The sequence below is a fragment of the Danio rerio genome, chromosome 20 (genome assembly GCF_052040795.2).
Source record: "Danio rerio strain M-AB ecotype USA chromosome 20, GRCz13ab, whole genome shotgun sequence".
In the NCBI taxonomy this organism is placed as follows: Eukaryota; Metazoa; Chordata; class Actinopteri; order Cypriniformes; family Danionidae; genus Danio; species Danio rerio.
The window spans coordinates 55,323,454-55,345,118 of NC_141040.1; the positions used below are offsets into that span (position 1 = coordinate 55,323,454).

General features: G+C 41.7%; 1 protein-coding gene across 3 annotated transcripts in view; it reads right to left on the bottom strand.

Annotated features, from left to right (window-relative positions):
• Positions 1 to 736: 736 nt before the first annotated feature.
• Positions 737 to 21,665, bottom strand: part of rbm25b (RNA binding motif protein 25b) — a 54,645-nt gene continuing 33,716 nt past the window's right edge. Inside the window, exons 12-18 of one of the 3 annotated variants that reach the window (XM_087296418.1) lie at positions 20,440 to 20,513; positions 18,774 to 18,924; positions 14,619 to 15,054; positions 9,941 to 10,233; positions 9,281 to 9,379; positions 3,196 to 3,243; positions 737 to 1,399 (exon numbers count right to left, since the gene is read on the bottom strand). In XM_087296418.1, coding sequence (XP_087152544.1) covers positions 1,307 to 1,399; positions 3,196 to 3,243; positions 9,281 to 9,379; positions 9,941 to 10,233; positions 14,619 to 15,054; positions 18,774 to 18,924; positions 20,440 to 20,513 — 1,194 coding nt within the window. In that variant the 3' untranslated portion in view covers positions 737 to 1,306. 3 annotated transcript variants of the gene reach the window in all.

Sequence of the window (21,665 nt, forward strand, 5' to 3'; positions counted from 1 at the left end):
ATATGTAGGTTCGGACACAGCCATGGTCCCTCCAGCGTGTCCTGGGTCTTCCCCGAGACCTCCTCCCAGTGGTACATGCCTGGAACACCTTCCTAGGTAGGCGTCCAGAAGGCATCCGAAACAGCCACCTCAGCTGACTTCTCTCGATGTGGAGGAGCAGCGGCTCTACTCCGAGCTCCTCCCGGGTGTCAGAGCTCCTCACCCTATCCATAAGAGTGTGCCCTGCCACCCTTCAAAGGAAACTCATTTCGGACGCTTGTATCCGAGATCTAATCCTTTCGGTCATGACCCAAAGCTCATGACCATAGGTGAGTAGGAACGTAGGTAAATCGATGTTTTATAACATTGTTTAAAAACCATAACTGAGAATGTATTGGCAAAAATAAAGTTATTTAAGCTTTTTTTCTTAGTTAATATAAAGACAAAAGCTGTTTTTATCCAAAGATGTGAATAAAACTGATGTGCAAAACTGGATTATCGCATAAAAGACGAGCGAATAAAGCTGCGTTTCCATCCAACAAGTCAAAGAGAATAAACTCGTCACTTCCTGAAGAACTGGCGCCAAATTTCAGCTTTTCCTCAAGTAAATGTCACTCGTTACCACCCACCTCTGATCAGCCACACCCTCTCCTCAGGTTTCAGTTGAGTTAATGTCAAACATTGAATAATAAAAGCACATTTCAAAGAGCTTCACGGGATGTTGGACGTGCAGGCATGAATTAACCACACACGAAAATTAATTTTACTAAAAAAAAAAAAAAAGAAAGAATCACTTTTATTCAAAACACATCCACTGATAAGTACAAAAACAAAGACAATCGTTTTGATGTCAATCCGTTTTTCAGGCGAGGCCTTCTGAACAGCGTTGGGGTTCGATCAACTGGTTTAGTTTTTTAGCGAAACAACTGTGTGTGGGGGGGAAACTCTTTGGTTCGGATAGTGAGGGGGCGACCGAAACAAACAAAAACTAAAATCACAACCCAGATGTGATTGGCAATCAATACAGTAACGGTTTTACAAACAACGGGCAGCATGACGCGACTAAGAACGACTGAACAGGAAGGCCCTGAGAAAACGAACCTCTTCCTCTCAGTAGCTGCAAAATCAGAGTCTGCATGTTGTGTTTATTTTCGGGAGGCGTCTGGGATATGAGAAATCAAACCGCTCGATATTTACCAACTCCAAAGCTTTCGGAAATGCTGGAGTTCCCCACGTTGTTGTTGTTGTTGTTGTTTTGAAGACCGAGATGAGCCGTCCTGCCCAAACGGGAAGTAAAAATCAAAGTTCATCTGCGTTCGAGGCTCGCTCATTTCCCAAGTCCGATCTTCTTGGCTTCAGTTTCATAAATCAATAACCTCCACATTTTAACTATGAAGACCTCGGCCTCCTCATCCAGCACCTGAGGGAACATTATTAATTAAATGTGAATATTAATGCAATATATTGCAATCATGAGTGTGTGTGATATTGTGGCCACTTCAATAGGATATACAGTTGAAGACCATTAATGGTTAGTATTATTAATAATAATTAATATGTATTTATAATTATTATTAATAATTCTTTTCCTAAGAGATGTTAAACAGAGCAAGGACATTTCCCAGTATTTCCTATGATCTTTTTCTTTTTTTAGAAACTTTTTTTTTTAGAAACAGTTCTATAGAACTTTACGGTTTTAAAATTTTAAGTATTGTTGAATTTTCACACCGTTGTCATACAAACACAATCTAAACCGTTGTCTTGTCTGGCTGTACCCACATTTGCATATGAAATGGACATATGCAACTACAATTACACTCACCGGCCACTTTATTAGGTACACCTGTCCAACTGACTCATTTACGCAAATTTATAATCAGCCAATCAAATGGCAGCAACTCATTTAGGCATGTAGACATGGTCAAGACGATCTGCTGCAGGTCAAACCGAGCATCAGAATGGGGAAGAAAGGGGATTTAAGTGACTTTTGAATGGTTGTTGGTGCCAGGCGGGCTGGTCTGAGTATTTCAGAAACTGCTGATCTACTGGGATTTTCACGCACAACCATCTCTAGGGTTTACAGAGAATGGTCCAACAAAGAGGAAATATTTAGTGAGCGGCAGTTCTGTGGGCGCAAATGCCTTGTTGATGCCAGAGGTCAGAGGAGAATGGCCAACAGCTGATGGAAAGGCAACAGTAACTCAAATAAGCACTCGCTACAACCGAGGTCTGCAGAAGAGCATCTCTGAACACACCACATGTCCAACCTTGAGGCGGATGGGCTACAGCAGCAGAAGACCACACCGGGTGCCGCTCCTGTCAGCTAAGAACAGGAAACTGAGGCTACAATTCACACAGACTTACCAAAACTGGACAATAGAAGATTGGAGAAACGTTGCCTGCTCTGATGAGTCTCCATTTCTGCTGACACATTCGGATGCTCGGCTCAGAATTTGGCGCCAACAGCATGAAAGCATGGATCCATCCTGCCTTGTATCAACAGTTCAGGCTGCTGCTGGTGGTGGTGGTGGTGTAATGGTGTGGGGGATATTTTCTTGGCACACCTGAGTATTGTTGCTGACCATGTCCATCCCTTTATGACCACAGTGTACTCATCTTCTGTTGGCTACTTCCAGCAGGATAACACACCATGTCATAAAGCGTGAATCATCTCAGACTGGTTTCCTGAACATGACAATGAGTTCACTGTACTCAAATGGCCTCCACAGTCACCAGAGCTCAATCCAATAGAGCACCTTTGGGATGTGGTGGAACGGGAGATTTGCATCATGGATGTGCAGCCAACAAATGTGTGATGCTATCATGTCAATATGGAGCAAAATCTCTAAGGAATATTTCCAGTAGCTTGGTAAATCTATGACACGATTAGATTAAGGCAGTTCTGAAGGCAAAAGTGGGTCCAACTCGGAACTAGTAAGGTGTACCTAATAAAGTGGCCGGTGAGTGTATTTAGCTAATTATTATCTAGTCCAAGACAAACTATCATGTTTAAATAAAAATAAAAAATAAAAAAATTTCTTAACATCACTTGGGAAATATTTGAAATCATTTTGTCTCCAACTGTATATAAAAAAATAGGAAATAGGACAATGTGGGTCTCAAGACCAAATCCATTGATATGCACTGTGTTAGGTCATGTTGTGTTTTACATTACTGATCAGAAGCTTTAAAATGATGCAATGAAACCAAACTTACCATTGCAACGTCATCCAAGATGCCCTGTGGTGTGCTGTGGGCCATGACCTGAAAACAACAGAAATCATCAGTGGAAAAGTCTTCAGCAGAGTTACTGAGAGTTACAAATCAACCACAGGATTCAAAGCAGGGGTGCCCAAACTCAGTCTTAGAGGGCCGGTGTCCTGCAAACTCCAACCCCAATCAGACACACCCGGGCTAACTAATCGAGCTCTTAATCCCTGGTCACATTGCACTTTACTCTAATCTTTTTTTACTTTTCACTGTCCTGCTCCTATAAACACTGCATTACAAACACCTTGCACAAGTGGTAATTTGTTTTTTTATACGTTTTTGATCCAAGGATAAATACATGCATACATAAATATATTTAAAAATATATAAATATTAAACACTGTAAAGCAGGGGTCACCAAGCCTGGTCCTGGAGGGCCGGTGTCCCTGCAGGGTTTAGCTCCAACTTGCCTCAACACGCCTGCCTGGGTGTTTTAAGTATACCTAGTAAGACCTTGATTAGCTTGTTCAGGTGTGTTTGATTAGGGTTGGAGCGAAAATCTGCAGGACACCGGCCCTCCAGGAACAAGTTTGGTGACCCCTGCTTTAAAGTATTTAAGATGCCGTTGACTGTTAAATGCAGCATAACAGTCTTGTGGAAAGGGTCCACAATTGAGTAATGAGTAGGGCCAGACGGAATCTGTGGACATTTTGTGCGATTTCTGCGCAGATTTGTGGTAAACATCTGCAGATTTATGCGGAATGATTTTGGGAGTATCATAACTAACACCTAAGTATATGAAATAAAAGTAATACCTTTTTAGCTGTTACCTAATGTTCATAATGCAAATCCAATTAGATCCACTTTATTAGTAAAGAAAGCAAGTCTCTTTGGCTGCGTTTACACTGCACTGTTCAAGTGACTCAATTCCGATTCTGTTCTCCCATGTGGCACAGATCGAATATGGCGAATGTTTGTGTAAGCAGGAACAAATCACATGGATACTGATTTACTCAAATCAGATTCAGGCCTCGATCATATGTGGAAATGTATCCGATATGCATCAGATCTGTGTCCTCGTGTCTGCAGTGTAAGCAGGTAGATTGGATTTTCACCTGTCAATATGAGTCGCGCGCCATTAAAAACCACAGCGAATGACGTCAAGTCTGACACTTTCATTTCAGAACAGACTTCAGCAGAGTCACAAACCTTAAATCTCACACACAAGGGCTTGAACAGCATTATATTGTCATATAGCACAGGTATTTAAGCATGTTAATGCGAGCGAGAGAGCGCAATGTCCACCACGCAACCAATATAAACTAATATAAAACTAGTGCATAGCTACAACACGTGCATAAATCACGACATGGACATTAAATTAAGATGCCTAAAGGTTTATAAAGCCTATATATCTTAAGAGGATAGACAAATGAGAACCTTTCTGTCAAACTATAGTAAAACAGCTTGTCAAAAGCTGCAGATTACATACAGGATTAGAGCAAAGAGCACTCTTTAATTATCAGCTGTTAGTCAGCGCCCGCTCTATTTTTCCTGGTCATTGCGCATTTGCCATGTGCTGTGTAAATGCAGACGATCAAATACGAGTCACTTTTAAAAGATCTGCAGTGTAAATGCAGCCTTATATAATATATCTAATAAAAGACAAAAATATTACACAAGTAAATAAACAGAATCAATGATGGGCTAAACATCTGCGCGCGCAGATTCTGTGTGGGCCTAGTAATTAGCCAAAGTAAACAAAGGTAATCCTACATCTCCTGTGCAAAAAGCTTATGAAAAGCAGTGAAATCACAGAAAAATAGAACCAAACAAGCAGACGAAGAACAAACCTGTGTTTTGCTGCGTTCACACCAGACACGGAACGTGCGTCAAGCGTGAGTGATTTACATGTTAAGTCAATGCAAACGCGCGAATAGACATCCTGCAGATGTCGCGAATGACCCGATGTGGATTGAGCGTTTTGCGCGTTTGACGTGTTTAACGCGGGTTTCACACGAGTCTTGAGTTTGAAAATCTTCAGCGGACATTCGCGCCGCGTTAACCAATTAGGAGCTTGCTCTTGTGGGGGTGTGATTGTGACGTATCACCTGTTGTCGGTGTCCCGGGGGAAATCCTCCAGGCGAAACCGACAAAACGTTCATCAAACTGGGCACGGCACTAAATGTATCGACGCTGTTCTTCAGTCTTCATAAAACACATAAAACCTTGTTATTTTCGTCATAAAATCCATGTTAGCCATTTGGCAACGAAGCTAGAGTCACCGGGCAGGCAAAAGCCCCGCCCAATAAGCGAGTTCACGTCTGTTCTGAAGTGAATTTGACACGCTAATGAAGCGGGGTTTCACGCTTCACGCTTCATTTCAAATGTTCACGCGCCAATTTACGTGCAAATAGCGCGATTTATCCGCGCGCTCCAGGTCTGGCGTGAACACAGCATTATAACGTTGTTGTTTGTTCTGAGATGCTATGCTACTTGTCATTTCTTTGCAGTTTAGGTAAAATTTCCTAGCAGCTACTTAACGAAGCGAATCATACACCTTTTTCAATTTAGGCAGTTTATTACAGTGAAATTAATCTTGAACGGCATAAGAATGTCTTATATGTCTTTATGAAAAAGGAATAACAATGGTATAACTAGATAGTAAAGTTTGAGGACAAACTTTATGGTGGCTTGAAAAGCAGAATCTGAAAGTTTGAAGTGGTTTTAAAGTGTAAATAGCATGTTAGTATGATTTTAGCTTGAGGTAACATATTACTAGCATGAATTAGCATGTTAGTAGCATGATTCTTACATGAATTAGCATGTCGTTAGCATGATTCTAGCATGAATTAGCAAGTTACTAGCATGTTTCTAACATGAATTAGCATGTTGTTAGCGTGATTCTAGCATGAATTAGCATGTTACTAGCATGATTCTAGCATGAATTAGCATGCTACTTGGATAATTCTAGCATGAATTAGCATGTTAGTAGCATGATTCTTACATGAATTAGCATGTTAGCATGATTCTAGCATGAATTAGCATGTTACTAGCATGATTCTAGCATGAATTAGCATGTTGTTAGCATAAATCTAGCATAAATTAGCATGTTACTAGTATGATTCTAGCATGAATTAGCATGTTGTTAGCATAATTCTAGCATGAATTAGCATTTTACTAGGCGGTTGCTAGGGTGTTTTAAGTGGTTGCTAAGGTGGTGCCAGGCAGTTGCTAAGGTGGTCTGACTAGTTGCTAGGTGGTTGCTAAGGTGTTGCTAGACGGTTGCTAGGGTGTTTTGAGTGGTTGCTAGGTGGTTGCTAAGGTGGTGCTAGGCAGTTGCTAAGGTGTTCTGACTAGTTGCTTAGTGGTTACTAAGGTGTTGCAAGGTGGTCGCTAGGGTATTCTGAGTGGTTGCTAGGTTGTTGCTAAGGTGTTGCTAGGCGGTTGCTAGGGTGTTCTGAGTGGTTGCTAAGGTGTTGCTAGGTGGTTGCTAAGGTATCCTAAGTGGTTGCTTGGTGGTTGCTAAGGTGTTGCTAGGTGGTTGCTAAGGTGTTGCTAGACGGTTGCTAGGGTGTCCTAAGTGGTTGCTAGATGGTTGCTAAGGTCTTGCTAGGCGGTTGCTAGGGTGTTCTGAGTGGTTGCTAGGTGGTTGCTAAGGTGTTGCTAGGTGGTTGCAAAGGTGTCCTAAGTGGTTGCTAGGTGGTTGCTAAGGTGTTGCTAGGTGGATGCTAAGGTGTTGCTAGGCGGTTGCTAGGGTGTCCTAAGTGGTTGCTAGGTGGTTGCTAAGGTGTTGCTAGGCGGTTGCTAGGGTATTCTGAGTGGTTGCTAAGGCGTTGCTAGGTGGTTGCTTGGGTGTCCTGAGTGGTTGCTAGGTGGTTGCTAAGGTGTTGCTAGGTGGTTGCTAGGGTGTCCTGAGTGGTTGCTTGGTGGTTGCTAAGGCGTTGCTAAGCAGTTGCTAGGGTGTTCTGAGTGGTTGCTAGGTGGTTGCTAAGGTGTTGCTAGGTGGTTGCTAAGGTGTCCTAAGTGGTTGCTAGGTGGTTGCTAAGGTGTTGCTAGGTGGTTGCTAAGGTGTTGCTAGGCGGTTGCTAGGGTGTCCTAAGTGGTTCCTAGGTGGTTGCTAAGGTGTTGCTAGGCGGTTGCTAAGGTGTCCCAAGTGGTTGCTAGGTGGTTGCTAAGGTGTTGCTAGGTGGTTGCTAAGGTATTCTGAGTGGTTGCTAAGGCGTTGCTAGGCGGTTGCTAGGGTGTCCTTAGTGGTCGCTAGGCCCTTACTAAGGCATTACTAGGCCGTTGCTAGGCGGTTGCTAGGGTAGTTTGGGTGGTTGCTAGGCAGTTGCTAGGGTACCCTGGTTGGTTACTAGGCAAGCCTCACATACATGCTTGATAAAACATTTATACTTAGTAAGCATTTCTAGCAAGTTACAGTACTTGGCTAGTCAATATTAGCATGTAGCTAGTCACTGCTAGCATGTGTAGCATATAGGAAGTTCCGTATGCTAGCATGAGTCAAACGAGCCAATCTCCAAGTCTCTACGATGTTCTGATGCTGAGATATAGCTGTTGATGAATGGTTGCTAGGGTACTCTGTTTTGTTGCTATGGGCGAGGTTACAGAGTGAACTTGAATGTGGTTGGTTGTCTTAGTCAAATGAACCAACCCCCTTGTCTCTATGACACTGCTATGCAAAGATATGCATCTTGGCCTATTTTAATGAAAGTCTATGGAATCAATTTGGGGGCGTGGCTTGTGAGCTTTATTATCATATTGAGATGCTCATTGGTTGTCTGAGTCAGATGAGCCATCCCCCAAGTCAATAGGACACTGCTATGCAAAGATATGCATGTAGGCCAGTTATTAACATGAGTCTAGTATGAATTAGCATGTTACTAGCATGATTCTAGTTCAAATTAGCATGTCATTAGCATGTTTCCAGTATGAGTTAGCATGTCATTAGCATGATTAGCATATGAGTAGTATGTTGCTAGCATGATTGGCATGTCATTAGTATGTTAGATTTATAAGCATTTGATAGCACAGCTAATTACATTCTATAGGACAGTTGCTAGGGTGCAGTATGTGGTAGTTAGGGGTGTGGCTAGAAAGTTAAAAGGCCATCAGTGATTGGCTGCTGGCTAGACTGAGTTAAATGAGCTCAGCCATTAGTCTCTATGACAGTCTGATGCTGAGTTATGAGCTCACAAAGTTTGATCCCATGTTAAGTCAATGAGAGTCTTTTGTAATGGAAGTCTACGGGACAGTTGCTAGGGTGCAGTATGTGGTAGTTAGGGGTGTGGCTAGAAAGTTAAAAGCTCATCAGTTATTGGCAGTTTGGTAGTCTGAGTTAAATGAGCTCAGCCATTAGTCTGTATGACAGTCTGATGCAGAGTTATGAGCTCACAAAGTTTGATCCCATGTTAAGTCAATGAGAGTCTTTTGAATGGAAGTCTACGGGACAGTTGCTAGGGTGCCATAAGTGGTTGCTAGGGAGTGGCTAGTAAGTCTAAAGGCCATCAGTGATTGGCTACTGACTAGACTGAGTTGAATGAGGCCTGACTCTAGTCTGTAGGACAGTCTGATGCAGAGTTATGAGCTCACAAAGGTTGACTCAATGTTAAGTCAATGGCAGTCTTTTACAATGGAAGTCTATGGGACAGTTGCTAGGGTGCCAAAAGTGGTTGCTAGGGAGTGGCTAGTAAGTTTAAAGGTCATCAGTTATTGGCTGCTGGCTAGACTGAGTTAAATGAGCCCAGTTAGAAGTCTGTAGGACAGTCTGATGCAGAGTTATGAGGTGACAAAGTTTGACCCAATGTTAAGTCAATGGGAATTTTGGGAATTTTCCGGGTCGTTTTTCGGAAAACCGAAAGTCGGATCAGTCGGAAAAGATATAGCAACCCGAGTCAGACCAGTTTGAAGGTTTGACGAAAGTTTGAGGTATGAAGCTTGAAAGGGTTAGGAGAAGATAGACTTTAAAATTAGTCTCAGAAGAAAGAAGAAGAAGAAGCAGAATAATAATAAGTTTAAGTGAGATAACAGTATGTTGGCTTTTCAAGCCACCATAATTAATCACGTCTAATGAAGAAGCTTGACTTACCTTGGAGCAAACAAAGTCAACTAATGTGGCTTCTTCCTCACCGATGTACTCTACGATCTTCTTGTTGATCCACGGTCGAATGCGCTTCTCCATAAGAGCCTGTGAAGGATCACATATTCAAAAACACAAGTTATATTAAATAATCATCCCATTGAATTTTATTTTACTGTATTTTTGAGGATTGTGTTTTAATAGTTCCATTGAATTTTAGTAATGCAGAACTCATTTTAATTAGCTGATCAACTTAGTTTAATTGACCAACTTATCGTTAAAACAGGGAAAACGTGACATTCCTTAAAAAAATATAAAGGGAATCACTTTATTTTATCATCTTAAACTGATTTTATAGTTTACCAGCTACATAATGCAATTTTCAAGTTAAACCAAACTTTATCTTTGAGTTTCTGTGTAATGAAGACTATAAGACTATATCCTCCACACACACACACAAATGATATGGCCCTACCCCTTAACCCAACCCTAACACTAAACCTGTAGGGACATTTGAGTATAACATTTTTAAGTGTTTTGAATTAGAAAGACATGAGGTGTGACCCTGTAAACCACCTTAATAGAATACAACTAAGTCATATGCATGACATTATACATCTTTGTGTCCCTGTAAACCACATTTACCTGTCACCACACACACACACTCACCGTGTCGACGACGGACCAGTCGAGCGGGTAGTTGAAGAGCTCTGGTTTGGCAGTGGGGATTTTCTCGATCAGACTCTTGATGTGTTTGCGTTTCTCCTCAGTGTTCACACCTTTACCTCCGGCCACGGTTGCTCCGTCTACCGCTTTCTCCTCGTCCTCATAATCTAACGGCACCAGCTTCCTCTTCCTCGGCGCCTCGTCTACTTCATCGTCATCGAAGCGGTTGAAGACACTCTCCACCGGCAGCTTCTTCCGCTTGGCTACGCTGGGCTGCCCAGGACTGCCTGATGAACCTGATGAACCAAATATCACATAATAAACATCAATAAAGCCATGACTGGAGATTACTAGTTAGGGGTAAGTTGAGGGTAGGGCTGCACAATACTAAAACTGACATTGTGATATTTCCAAGAGCCAGGTTGGGGTTTTGGTCACGAGTGAGGGAAGGATGAAACGATCGATAGGAGGATTGGTGCAGCGGCAGCAGAATTGCATCAATGTACTGGTTCATTGTGGTAAAGAAGGAGCGGTGCCAAACGGCAAAGCTCTTGATTTACCTGTCAATCCTTGTTCCTAATCTCACCTATGGTCATGGGCTTTGGGTCATGAGTGAAAGGATAAGATCTCAGATACAAAAAGCCAAAATGAGTTTCCTTCGATGGGTGGCAGGGCGCACCCTTATGGATAGTGTGAGGAGCTCTGTCATCCGGGAGGAGCTCGGAGTAGGGCCGCTGCTCCTCCACATCGAGAGAAGTCAGCTGAGGTGGTTCAGGCATCTGTTTAGGATGCCTCCAGGACGCCTACCTAGGGAGGTGTTCCAAGCATGTCCCACTAGGAGGAGGCCTCAGGGAAGACCCAGGACACATGCCTGAAGGACTATGGCCCTCGGCTGGAAACGCCTCGGGATGCCCCACGGAGAAGCTGGAGGAAGTGTCTGAGTAGAGGGAAGTCTGGGGCTCTCTTCTAAGATTACTGCCCACGTGACCCGGCCCCGGATAAGTGGTAAAAAATTATAATTATTTAATTTTGCTGCGATAAATATGAATTTAATTATTTTTAAAGGGTCATAAAAACACCAAAACACATTTCTTAAGATGTTGACAGTCAGATATGTATCCTATGCTGCTATAAACATTATCAGGACACATATATTTCAATAAAAAGTGAAAAAGTTTTTTTTTTTCGTTATTTCAAGCAAATTCCTTCTTCCGGTTTAAAACTAATTTTAAAGCTGCATCTGAGGAAAGTATTTTTTATTCTCTCATTTTGAAAAAAGTATACAGTAAACATAAAACAGGCTAAACTGGGTCTGTGTAAGATGAGAAGCCTGCACAGGAACAACACTAAGGGCCTACTCACACTATGCCATCCGTACCGTGCCCAGGCCTGTTACCCGGATCGTTTGAGAAGTGTGAGTGCGCTGAATCGGGCTCAAGCACTGTTCACTTGGCCAGCCCTGGCCCAGTTGGAAGAGGCGGGCCTGAGTGCGGTTCACTTGGGCTTTGGCGCGGTACGCTTGTGTGTGAGTGCAAAACGCGCCAAAGCCCGAAACTGAAAGCGAGACGTGACTTTTAAGGGGCTGTTACATATGGATTTATTAATCATTCTTACTGTTCAGTGAACGCAAACTGCCGTAGTTTATTAAAGACGAGAACTCCTCACAGCTTGACAGCTGCACCTTCAGCAAACCTCCTCATTCCTGCAGCACGAGAGCTTTATGATTGTTTATGAGCGCCAAAAGTGGCGGATCTGTTCAGCGAAATATCTGACTGCGTGTCACCACATCCCTAAAGACTAAAGCGATACAACTAAAGAAATGTCCACTGTGCTGAGCGAGAGCGCTTCTCTACTGAACAGCGCAGCAGCGATGACCTAAGCGTGCCGAGGCCCGTTTGTGGTGTGAGTGCGGGCCGTCGTGGGAGACGGGAGGGGGGACGGGAGTACGGCCTGAGAGAAGGCTATGCTAATACGTAAAGCACTGATTATATATGTTAAATACTCATATGAAGCTATATATGTCAGAAGCTAGAGTGAGTAACACATTATCAAGTTAATGTACCATCATGACAATGTAAACAGTCCTTTTGCATAAGTGGCATCAATAAAGTGACCTCTCTGGAAAAGCTGTTGCTTATGTTGACATGAGCTAGTGGGCTGAGAGCCAAAAATAACAGAACCACCTGAGAAAAACTTATCCAAGGATGGTCAGGAGTTAAAATGAGACACCTAGGGATGTGTCAAATAATCTCTATAAAGATTGTGGAAAACAAGTCTTTAGGAATTGTCCAGGAGAGACTTCAGAATGCTCTGAGGTCTGCTCTGCACTTTCTCTGCTTTATTATGGAGAATAAAGTCTATTTTTATGGTATCCAAAAAGCACCAGTGTGATAGTGCCTCATTGATGAGAAGGTCGGCAACTACGACAAATATGAGAAGGTCTGTAAAAACGACACGTCCCGCCGATTAGATCCTTGTGTAAATTCCAGCATGGAGACTAGCTATCAGTACTGGCTGGTACACAATGACATCTTTAAGTTTTTAGCATGATTCAAGAGATAGACTTGGTTCAAACCAATCAGCGCGCTCGATTGTGAGTAATTAATATTCATTAATATGTATAATATGTAGACTGTTTTTACCTGTTACAGTGTTCAGAGGGCAGAGCGACGCCACATTGTGTTGCCAACTATAATTAAAACAAGTGGAAGAAAAAGATTTGTTTGTCGTCAGGTCGTCAGTGTAATGTTTTTGTAATGGTTTTGTTTTCATTTCCCCGCTATGAGAGCACAGCTGGACTTGCATGTGGATTTACAGTGCATGCAACATAAATGTTTGTATTAAGAAACATTTTTACCTGAGAGCTTTTCACATCTGGAAATGGTGAAATACAGATTTGCTGCTTGTCAACTATTAAAAAAAAAAAAAGAAAAAAAAAAGAAAAAGAAAAGACGCGGTTCCAGTACGTGTTGGATGTCCTGTGCCTACGAATTTAGTAAGGCTGATCACACCAATGTTGTTTATTTATGTTTATTTAGATGGCAGTACTCTTTCAGTGTTTAAAGACAGACTTTAGTCAAAATGATTTACAGTAAGTTTACAGTATGTTAATATTCGATACCGGTGCTAAATCTATACTTTTAAAATGGTACCGGTGCCAAAACGGTGCCTGAACCGATACTTTTTAGCTACAAGATTAATCGACAAAAAAAAATTTATATAATTCATTATATATATCACTACCATTATAACTGAACAATATAAATATATATTTTTAATAAGTTTAAAGTAAACACCAATTAATATTTTATTCATTTGAATTGCATTAGCATATTTCTTTTGATCATTTGTTTATTAGCATAAATGCAAGATTTGCATTAGGCTATTAACATTACATTAGCAATGTAGCATTAGCATTCTTTCAAACCCTTGTCTCTTTCGTCACTCCACACTCCCAAACCAAAACAAAGCTGGAAACTTTCCAGACTTTTTAAAGGGCCATGAAACTGACGACGGTCAACACGACGGTCGACAAAAGTTTGCTTACAGTGTTCACGTGTTTCCACTCAGAGAGCAGCATTTACAGCGGATCTTTCAATATTGTAGTGATATTAACGTACTGTAAACTAAGTAACTTAGAAATCATTTTGACTAAGGTCTGTCTTTAAACACTGAAAGAGTACTGCTGACCATATCAACTATAACTTTGCCATCTGAATGAACAAAGAAAGGGCACTGATCGCACACACTTACCGAATCTGTAGACAGGATAATAACCACACACTGGAGCTGCGTCTTTTTTAAAGGAGACGAGCAGCAAATCCGGATCTCACTATTGATGAGAAATGCTCGAGTAAAAAATGTTCAGAAGTCTAGCAGCGTCTCATAGAGAAAATGAAAACAAAACCTTCACATTATGAAAGCAACTCTGGCGACCCATATCTCGAAACAATTCTTATTCTTTTCCCACAACTTTTGGAAACATGCATGTGTCGTCTCTCCGCCGGCTGAACACTGTTTCAGGTACAGTCTAAGAAAGCTAGCATGCATATTAATGAAGTTGCAGCGCATTTATAATAGAGCGCGCTGATTGGTTTGAACCAAGCCATACTCATGAATGAATGCAACACACTCAAAGATGTAATACGGGACTCCCAGGTACAGACGTCCAGTCCACACGCTGGAATACACGCTATGATCTCATAACCGTTACGCAACTTCAAAATTAGTTTCAAACCGGGAGTACGAATTTGCACGAAATAACGCAAAAACAACCAATTTTCACTTTTTAGTAAGATATATGTGTTCTATTAGTGTTTTTAGCAGTGTGGGAAACATATACGACTGTCAACAGCTTAAACACATGTGTTTTGGTGTTTCGTGACTCTTTAAACTAGAGATGTGAAAACACCCTACTGAGATTGGGGGGAGGGGGGTTGACTTATAACTCTCCTCACCACTGGCTTGCTTGGTTTGGGACTTGTGGAGCTGTGCATTGGTGGATTTGCTCTTCAGTGTTTGGACTTACAGCAGTGACATTTACATTAATACACTGAACTGAACTTCAACTTTGAAAACTAGACTGAAGCAGTTTTAATTTACTAGAAGATCTGCTTTGACACGATCTACATTGTAAAAGCGCTATAGAGATAAAGATAAGTTGAGGTGCAGTCAGACTCACCCAGTTTGAGGCTGAGGCCGATCTTGGGCCTGTTCTCTTCCGGAAGCAGCATCTCCTGTGGCGAGTTCTCATGTGGGATGATGATGCCGCAGGGTGACTCTTCTCTGGGAGTGTTCGGCGTGGCGTTTCCGCTGGCTGAAGACACCGAGGGTGCCGCTGTGATGGGCCTCATAGTGGGTTTGAGGCAAGGTTTGGGCTCCTCCTCGTCCTCGATCTCCTCTCCTTCCTCCACATCATCGTCAGACGGGATGTTAGCATGAACGTGAGTGTGAACATGAGCATGAACGTGAGTGTGTGTTTCTACAGGAGCCTTGCGTCGGTCTCTGTCTCGGCCTCGCTCGCGGTCTCGCTCTTCTCGTGAGGGTTTGTGCTCTCGCTCCTCCTCCGGCTCAGGCTTTACAGGTGGCTGCCGTAAACGCTCAGCCTCTTCCTCCATCTGATGAACACAAGCAGAACAAAATAGCTCAGTTAAGCCTTGTGTGCTGTTGGGGATGTTTACATCCACTCTGGGGTGATGTTTCATATAATATTTGATAATATCTTTTCTTCTGGAGAAAGTCTTATTTGCTTTATTTTGGCTAGAATAAAATGAATAATGTTTATAACCATTTTAAGGTCAATATTATTAGCCCCTTAAGCAATATTTGTTTTGGAGAGTCTACAGAATAGAGCTGCACAACTAATCAAAAAAAGATCGCGATCTCCATTCAACCCCCTAGACGATCTTAATCCAGCATTTCTACGATTCTGCCAATCATATTTTCAAGTTCAGGAGAGAAGAAAAGGCGGCTCCACGAGTCTTTTCATTGTTTCACACACGTAGCTCAGCAACATGGACACCTCCAAATGATGTTAAAAAAGTCACGTACTGCATTCATAAGGTGTAATTCACCGAAAAATGTCATTTTTGTCTTCATATAATGCTATATTCGCGGCCGCGAAATCACACGTGACGTGAGCTGCTGACTGTGCGCTCTACTTAATAGACGCGCACACGTCTACTTTAGTGAACAGAACCTGCTTATGCTGTGAGTAACAGATAATAAAGTTGTGAATAATATTCAGTTTGTGGCACAGAGTGATCGTTTGGGAGCCGCGCGCGAAGTATGAACAGCACTTGAAAATGAAACCGAAAGCGTGCACATCATTTAAATAATTATATCGCATTTCAGAGTTATGACTGCGACAAGCATTTGATATGTTTTTTCTTTCATAGCGAACCCACAGTTGTGCATGAAAATAAATGTTTACAGTGTCAGCATAACTAGTCTAGCCTATATATTGTTGATTTTACCAGTAAATTAAACAATAATGTTGTCAATGACAGATTGCAAGCATAGGCATATATCTCAAACATAATTCAACATCAGAGTTATTATAAGTAGAATACAATTATTTTTAGAAACTAGTTGACCTACATATAGTATTAATATTGTTGTTTTACCATGTTTGAAAAAAATAAATAAATAAAACAAAATCTCATATTAAGCTTTATTTTACATCTACAGAATCGTGAGAAAATCGTGATCTTTATTTTTTGCAAAAAAATCGTGATTCTTATTTTAGCCAACATCGTGCAGCTCTACTACAGAACAAACCACTTTTATTAATGACTTGCCTAATTACCTTAACTTTACCCTATATAACCTAGTTAAGTCTTTAAATGTCACTTTAAGCTGAATACTAGTGTCTTAAACAATATCTAGTGCAGGGCTATTCGACTAGTTTGTCATGGGGGCCGGAGAGATATGACTTGCAATATGAGTGATGACACAACAGCATAAGAGTCCATATGCTGTATATTTTTGCTCCTTAAGACACCCATGTTGGCTTTTTCTACATTAAAATGTTAATATATTGTATTTTGAAACTACATAATATTACTGCATTGTACAATAGACTTTTATTACAAACATTCAAATGTTGTACTTCAGAGCACAACAAAAGCAGTGCAGTGCTGAAGTCGGCTTCTTCTACATTCAGACACATTCATATGTTGTGTTATGAACTGAGTAACAATTAAGGATGCAACAATTATAGATTTTGGTTGTACGATTAGTCTGAAGAATAATCATGCTTTCACGGTTATCACGTCTAATGTAAATTCAAGCTTTATATTAGGTAAGTAGCTATTTAGTTTAACTGTTTTTGCCATCTGCATTCATGCATACATAATCATTTAAATAATAAGTCGTCTAACATATCTTTTGCTTACTTTACACTGAAAGGCGCGCACAACTCTCACAGTGGGATGTTTTCTACTGCGTGCGCCGAGAAAGACGCAAGCGCGTCGCTCCGCTGGTGCTCGCATATTGTCATATATTCTTACATTAGAAATAACAAACTTGCAAGTGGAAAAGACGTGATATGGGAACGGCCGCTGCTATAGTTAATCCTGTGTGCGTGCGTATTAGCCTCGGTGTACTTCAAACTTAAAACTAGTGCACGGGCAACTTGGCATTTCGCAGCGGTTTCGTTTCGTTCCGTGCAACAGAAATGCGGCTTAGAGAAGACTTCACGATTAATAAACTGTGACGAATTAAAGCGCAGTTAATAGTGAAATCGGCTAATCAATGCATCCCTATTAGCGATATCAGTGCATTGTACAAATAGCCTTTTCTACAAATGTGTTTTCAGCTGCCCGCACCACTCGCTTATGATGACTCGCGCTCTGTGCAGCCTTTAACTGCAGCTCGTGCTGTTATTGAACAGACGCACGTCACTTCGTAATTATAGCGGCCGTTTGTCGACTAAACGAAATTTATTTTTGATGTCTTGTCGCACTGTTTGGAGGGCCGGAACAAAGTGCCTCAGGGGCCGGGTTTGGCCCGCGGGCCGCCAATTGAATAGCCCTGATCTAGTCAAATATTATGTGCTGTCATCATGACAAAGACAAAATAAATCAGTTATTAGAAATATTAAAACTACTATGTTTAGAAAGTTGTTGAAAAAAATCTCTACGTTAAACAGAACTTGGGGGAAAATATACAAAGGGGGGCACTAATAATTCAGATATTATGAATTATTATCAAATAAATCTGACTTCAACGGTATGTAATAGCCCATTTTCACTGAGTGGTACAGTACAGTACGGTTTGCTTTTATGGCTGTTACCACTGTCAACCAAACCGTACCACTTTTTGTTCACCCAGTCCTAAAGGGTACCATAAGGCAGAGCTAGACTTGCAGTTGACAGATATTGGTTTACAGAAATACGGCATTTGCAGAAGCAGGGGAATGAAAACAAAGGAACCGGCATTTTTAAAAACACAGCCGAGACGTTACACCATAATAATATATACATATAATAACAAGCCATGGTCGACCTGGGCTCAAACAAACCTTGTCGTCATCTTGATGGCTGTACATCAAGACGACAAAGCTATGAAGAACAAAATCTGCCTTGTCCTGCTTTTGTTTTATAAGCTGTCTAAAAGTGCAAGCGGTTTCACTTTGTCCAGAGAGCTCACTGCGCGTCTATATTTAAAATAACAAACTTTTAAGCTCGTATTAATAACGTGCGCGTGATCATTGAATCGCTCTGATACCCGATTCTGTCAGACACAGACAAACGTGAGAGGAGCGCAAAAAACAAAGGAGAAAACAGAAAAAACTAAGCAGCAAATGATTCTTTAAGCAACCTAAACCATAAACAAACTGCCATGTTTAACTATTATCATCACCTTTTGACTACTATGAACTCAGAATAAAGGAATGACTCTCTAACAGAGGTTACACGTGCTGCTGAAGATTACAGATGCAGATGAGAGGTTTGCGCTGACTGTGGGCTATATTTCATGTTGTTTTTGAACCCAAATAAGGACTAAGTGTCTGCTGTGTGTAGTAATCAAATCCTGTTCATAGAAAGGTAAGTAATGAACATTTATACACAAGAATTTATGTGTACTAAGCATCTGTTTTGTGAGAAGTGCTTCTCATTTGTGAACGATCCTTACGGCTTTACTATGACATTTCCTTGAGTAAAAATGACGTCGTCTGAAACTTTCTGTCATACACCACACCCACCAAAAGGGTACCCTTTTGGCAATGGAAACGCAAGCTTGATAAAGGTGACCCGTACCGACTCCTACCGTACCGTACTGTACCAGTCAGTGGAAACGGGCCATAAGTATATTTGTTAAACTCGAGCCTCACCCTGCGCAGCTCAGCATCAGGATCCGGATGTCCCTCTGCCAGCAGCCTCTGTCTGATCTCCTCCAGCTCTTCCTTCTCTCGTTTCCGGTCACGTTCATCCAGCTCTATCTCCTTCTCTCTGTCCCGCAGGCGCTTCTGAAGAGCACTGCCCCTGCGGGAAAAACAGAAGAACACATTCGGTCACGTCAAAACCCAGTCTCAGCCAGGCTTTCACTGACTAACTGGAATTTCCATGCACTAATGTACAGAAAAACATTGCATTGAGATTTGGAGGAGAAAAAAAAACAAACAAGTGTGGTGTCTGGATGGTTTAATGACATTAATTGTAAGAGACACAAAACGTCACATATAATGCTTGCTGTTTGCGTGGGTTTCCTCCGGCTGCTCTGGTTTTCCCCATAAGTCCAAAGAAATGTGGTCCAGGAGTATTGGGTAAGCTAAAATTGTCCGTAGTGTATGTGTGTGTGTGTAAATGAGAGTGTATGGGTGTTTCCAAGTGATGGGTTGCAGCTGGAAGGGAATCCGCTGTGTAAAACATATGCTGGATAAGTTGGTGGTTCATTCCACTGTGGCGACCCCAGATTAATAAAGGGACTAAGCCGAAAAGAAAATGAATAAATAATGCTTGCTGAAACAGCTATTAGAGAAGAGAAGAATGTAAGAGGCGACAGTGTTCGCAGAGATCAAGGGTGATTTACTGCAGCTGGTCAGTTTAATACTTACAATAAAGGAGGATATCAACAATGCAGTGAAATATCAAATTGAACTGATGACAAGATCATTTTAGTCGAATCGAACTGCGAGACCAGTGTAGGTTCACACACCTACAGCACATACATGAGGACCTTACCGCCCACATTTATCCATCAAATCTGAGGCCCTGTTTACACTAGTGCGTTTTAGTTTTAAACACTGTTTATATCAGAAACGATCCACATCCACACTAGTGTTTCTGAACATATCTTCGTCCACACTATGCCACCAAAAACGTAAATCACGTAACCGTTCGCGCACTCTGGGCATGCGCGTTCTAGTATAAACAGGAGACATTAGTCAACAAACGCCGGTTTAACAATGAACGCGATGACAAAGAAAGCAAGAGAGGTGTTTTTGTGGACAGACGACGAGGTCGAGTTGTTACTAAACATAACAAATGAATAACTGCACAATGGCGCCTAAAACAGACAATAGTGCAAACAACGCTCCCATTTCTGTGCCCGTGTTGTTGTTTACAGTGAAGGCTGGTCTGCTGTCTTCCGGGAGCGATAAAAGTCATGTGTTATAGTCACGTGATAGGGGCTTGGCGAATAAGGGAAGGATACACAATGACACAAAAGCCCCAATAAGGTAGCAAATCTCAGCAGCCCCGCCTCCGTTTTCAGATGTCTCCGTTTTCCCCCATCCACACTGAGACGGAGCAGCAGCGTTTCAGAATGAAAACGGCCTCTTCAGCGTTTCCTAAATGCTTTGTTTCCGACGCTTAAAAACTCCGGCGTAGTGTGGACGGATGGCGTAACCGTAGCAAAACTTATGCGCTTTCAAACTAAAATGCATCAGTGTAAACAGGGCCTGAGTGCAGCGAGTCTTGACCGGGAAAATCTCATCTCTTCACACATGGTCTGTTGAAAGCAAAGCAATAATAAGAGATGGCTGAAAAACAACACACCTGTAATATTTTGGATCGTCTCTATCATCATCGTAGTCTTCCAGAAACTCCTTCAGCCGTTTCCCTTCTTTAGCCTGAGAGAATGACAGGAGAGAAACATTCTCCATGTTATACATACACACTTTAGCCAAGATATAATCGACCTCTGACGTGGATCAAGATCAATGATATCTTTACAACAACATACAAAATTAAGTTTCATTCATTGAATATTTAAATGGATTGTTACTATTTATTTTTATCGATCAATAATTCAACAACATTGTTTTTGATTCACTTCAAATGTTGACTACCGTCAGAGCTGGGTAGAGTTTGTATGAACTGTAATCAGTTACTGAAGAAGCATAATGTAAGCTACCATCTTTATGCTGATGATCCTCCGCCTTATATGCCCATAAAAATGGGAGACATCTCTGTTTTACAGCCCTTTTTTTCAAGTGGTGCTCGCTGCAGAGCCATTTGGGCGAGCTGAGCTCCAGCGAGGGGGAGCTTGAGCTTGAGCTCCACCTTTTTGCACTTCTTCTACGAGTGATGTCACTGGGGGTAGGGTTAGGGGTGGGGTTGGTGTACGCATTAAAACAGCTTACAGGAGGCAGAACGAGAGCTCATGCTCCCCCTCGCTGGAGCTCAGCTCTGCTCAAATGGCTCTGCAGCGAGCACCCTCTCCTTTTTTTACCTGTTTTAACGAGATTAAGGAATGGCTGGCGGGTAATTTTTTACACCTGAATGAATCACAAACTGAAGTGCTGGTGTTTTTGAATCTACAATTAATCAATTAGGTTCGTTTAAGCCTAAAGTCCACAGTCACACACAAAGTCTTGGGGTTATTTTTGACACGGAGTTAAAGTTTGACAAGCAAATAAATTCAGTCGTCAAAACTGGTTCCTATCAATTGAGGAACATTAATTAAAGCCTTTTCTGTCTTTTAAGCAGTTGGAAACCATCATCAATATTTGTATTATGTCCAGACTGGACTACTGCAACTCTTTGTATTCAGGAGTTTTGCAGGCTTCAATTGTACGCCTGCAGCTGGTTCAAAATGCAGCTGCTAAGGCTTTTAACTGGGACAAAAAAAAGTTTCTAGCATCTCAACAGTTTTATCATCAGGTCACTGGCTCCCAGTTCAACTTAGTATTCAATACAAGCTATTGTTATTTGTTGTTAAAGGTTTGAATGGTCTTACACTGAGGAGCTTCTTCACTGGTATACTTCATTGAGGCCTATCT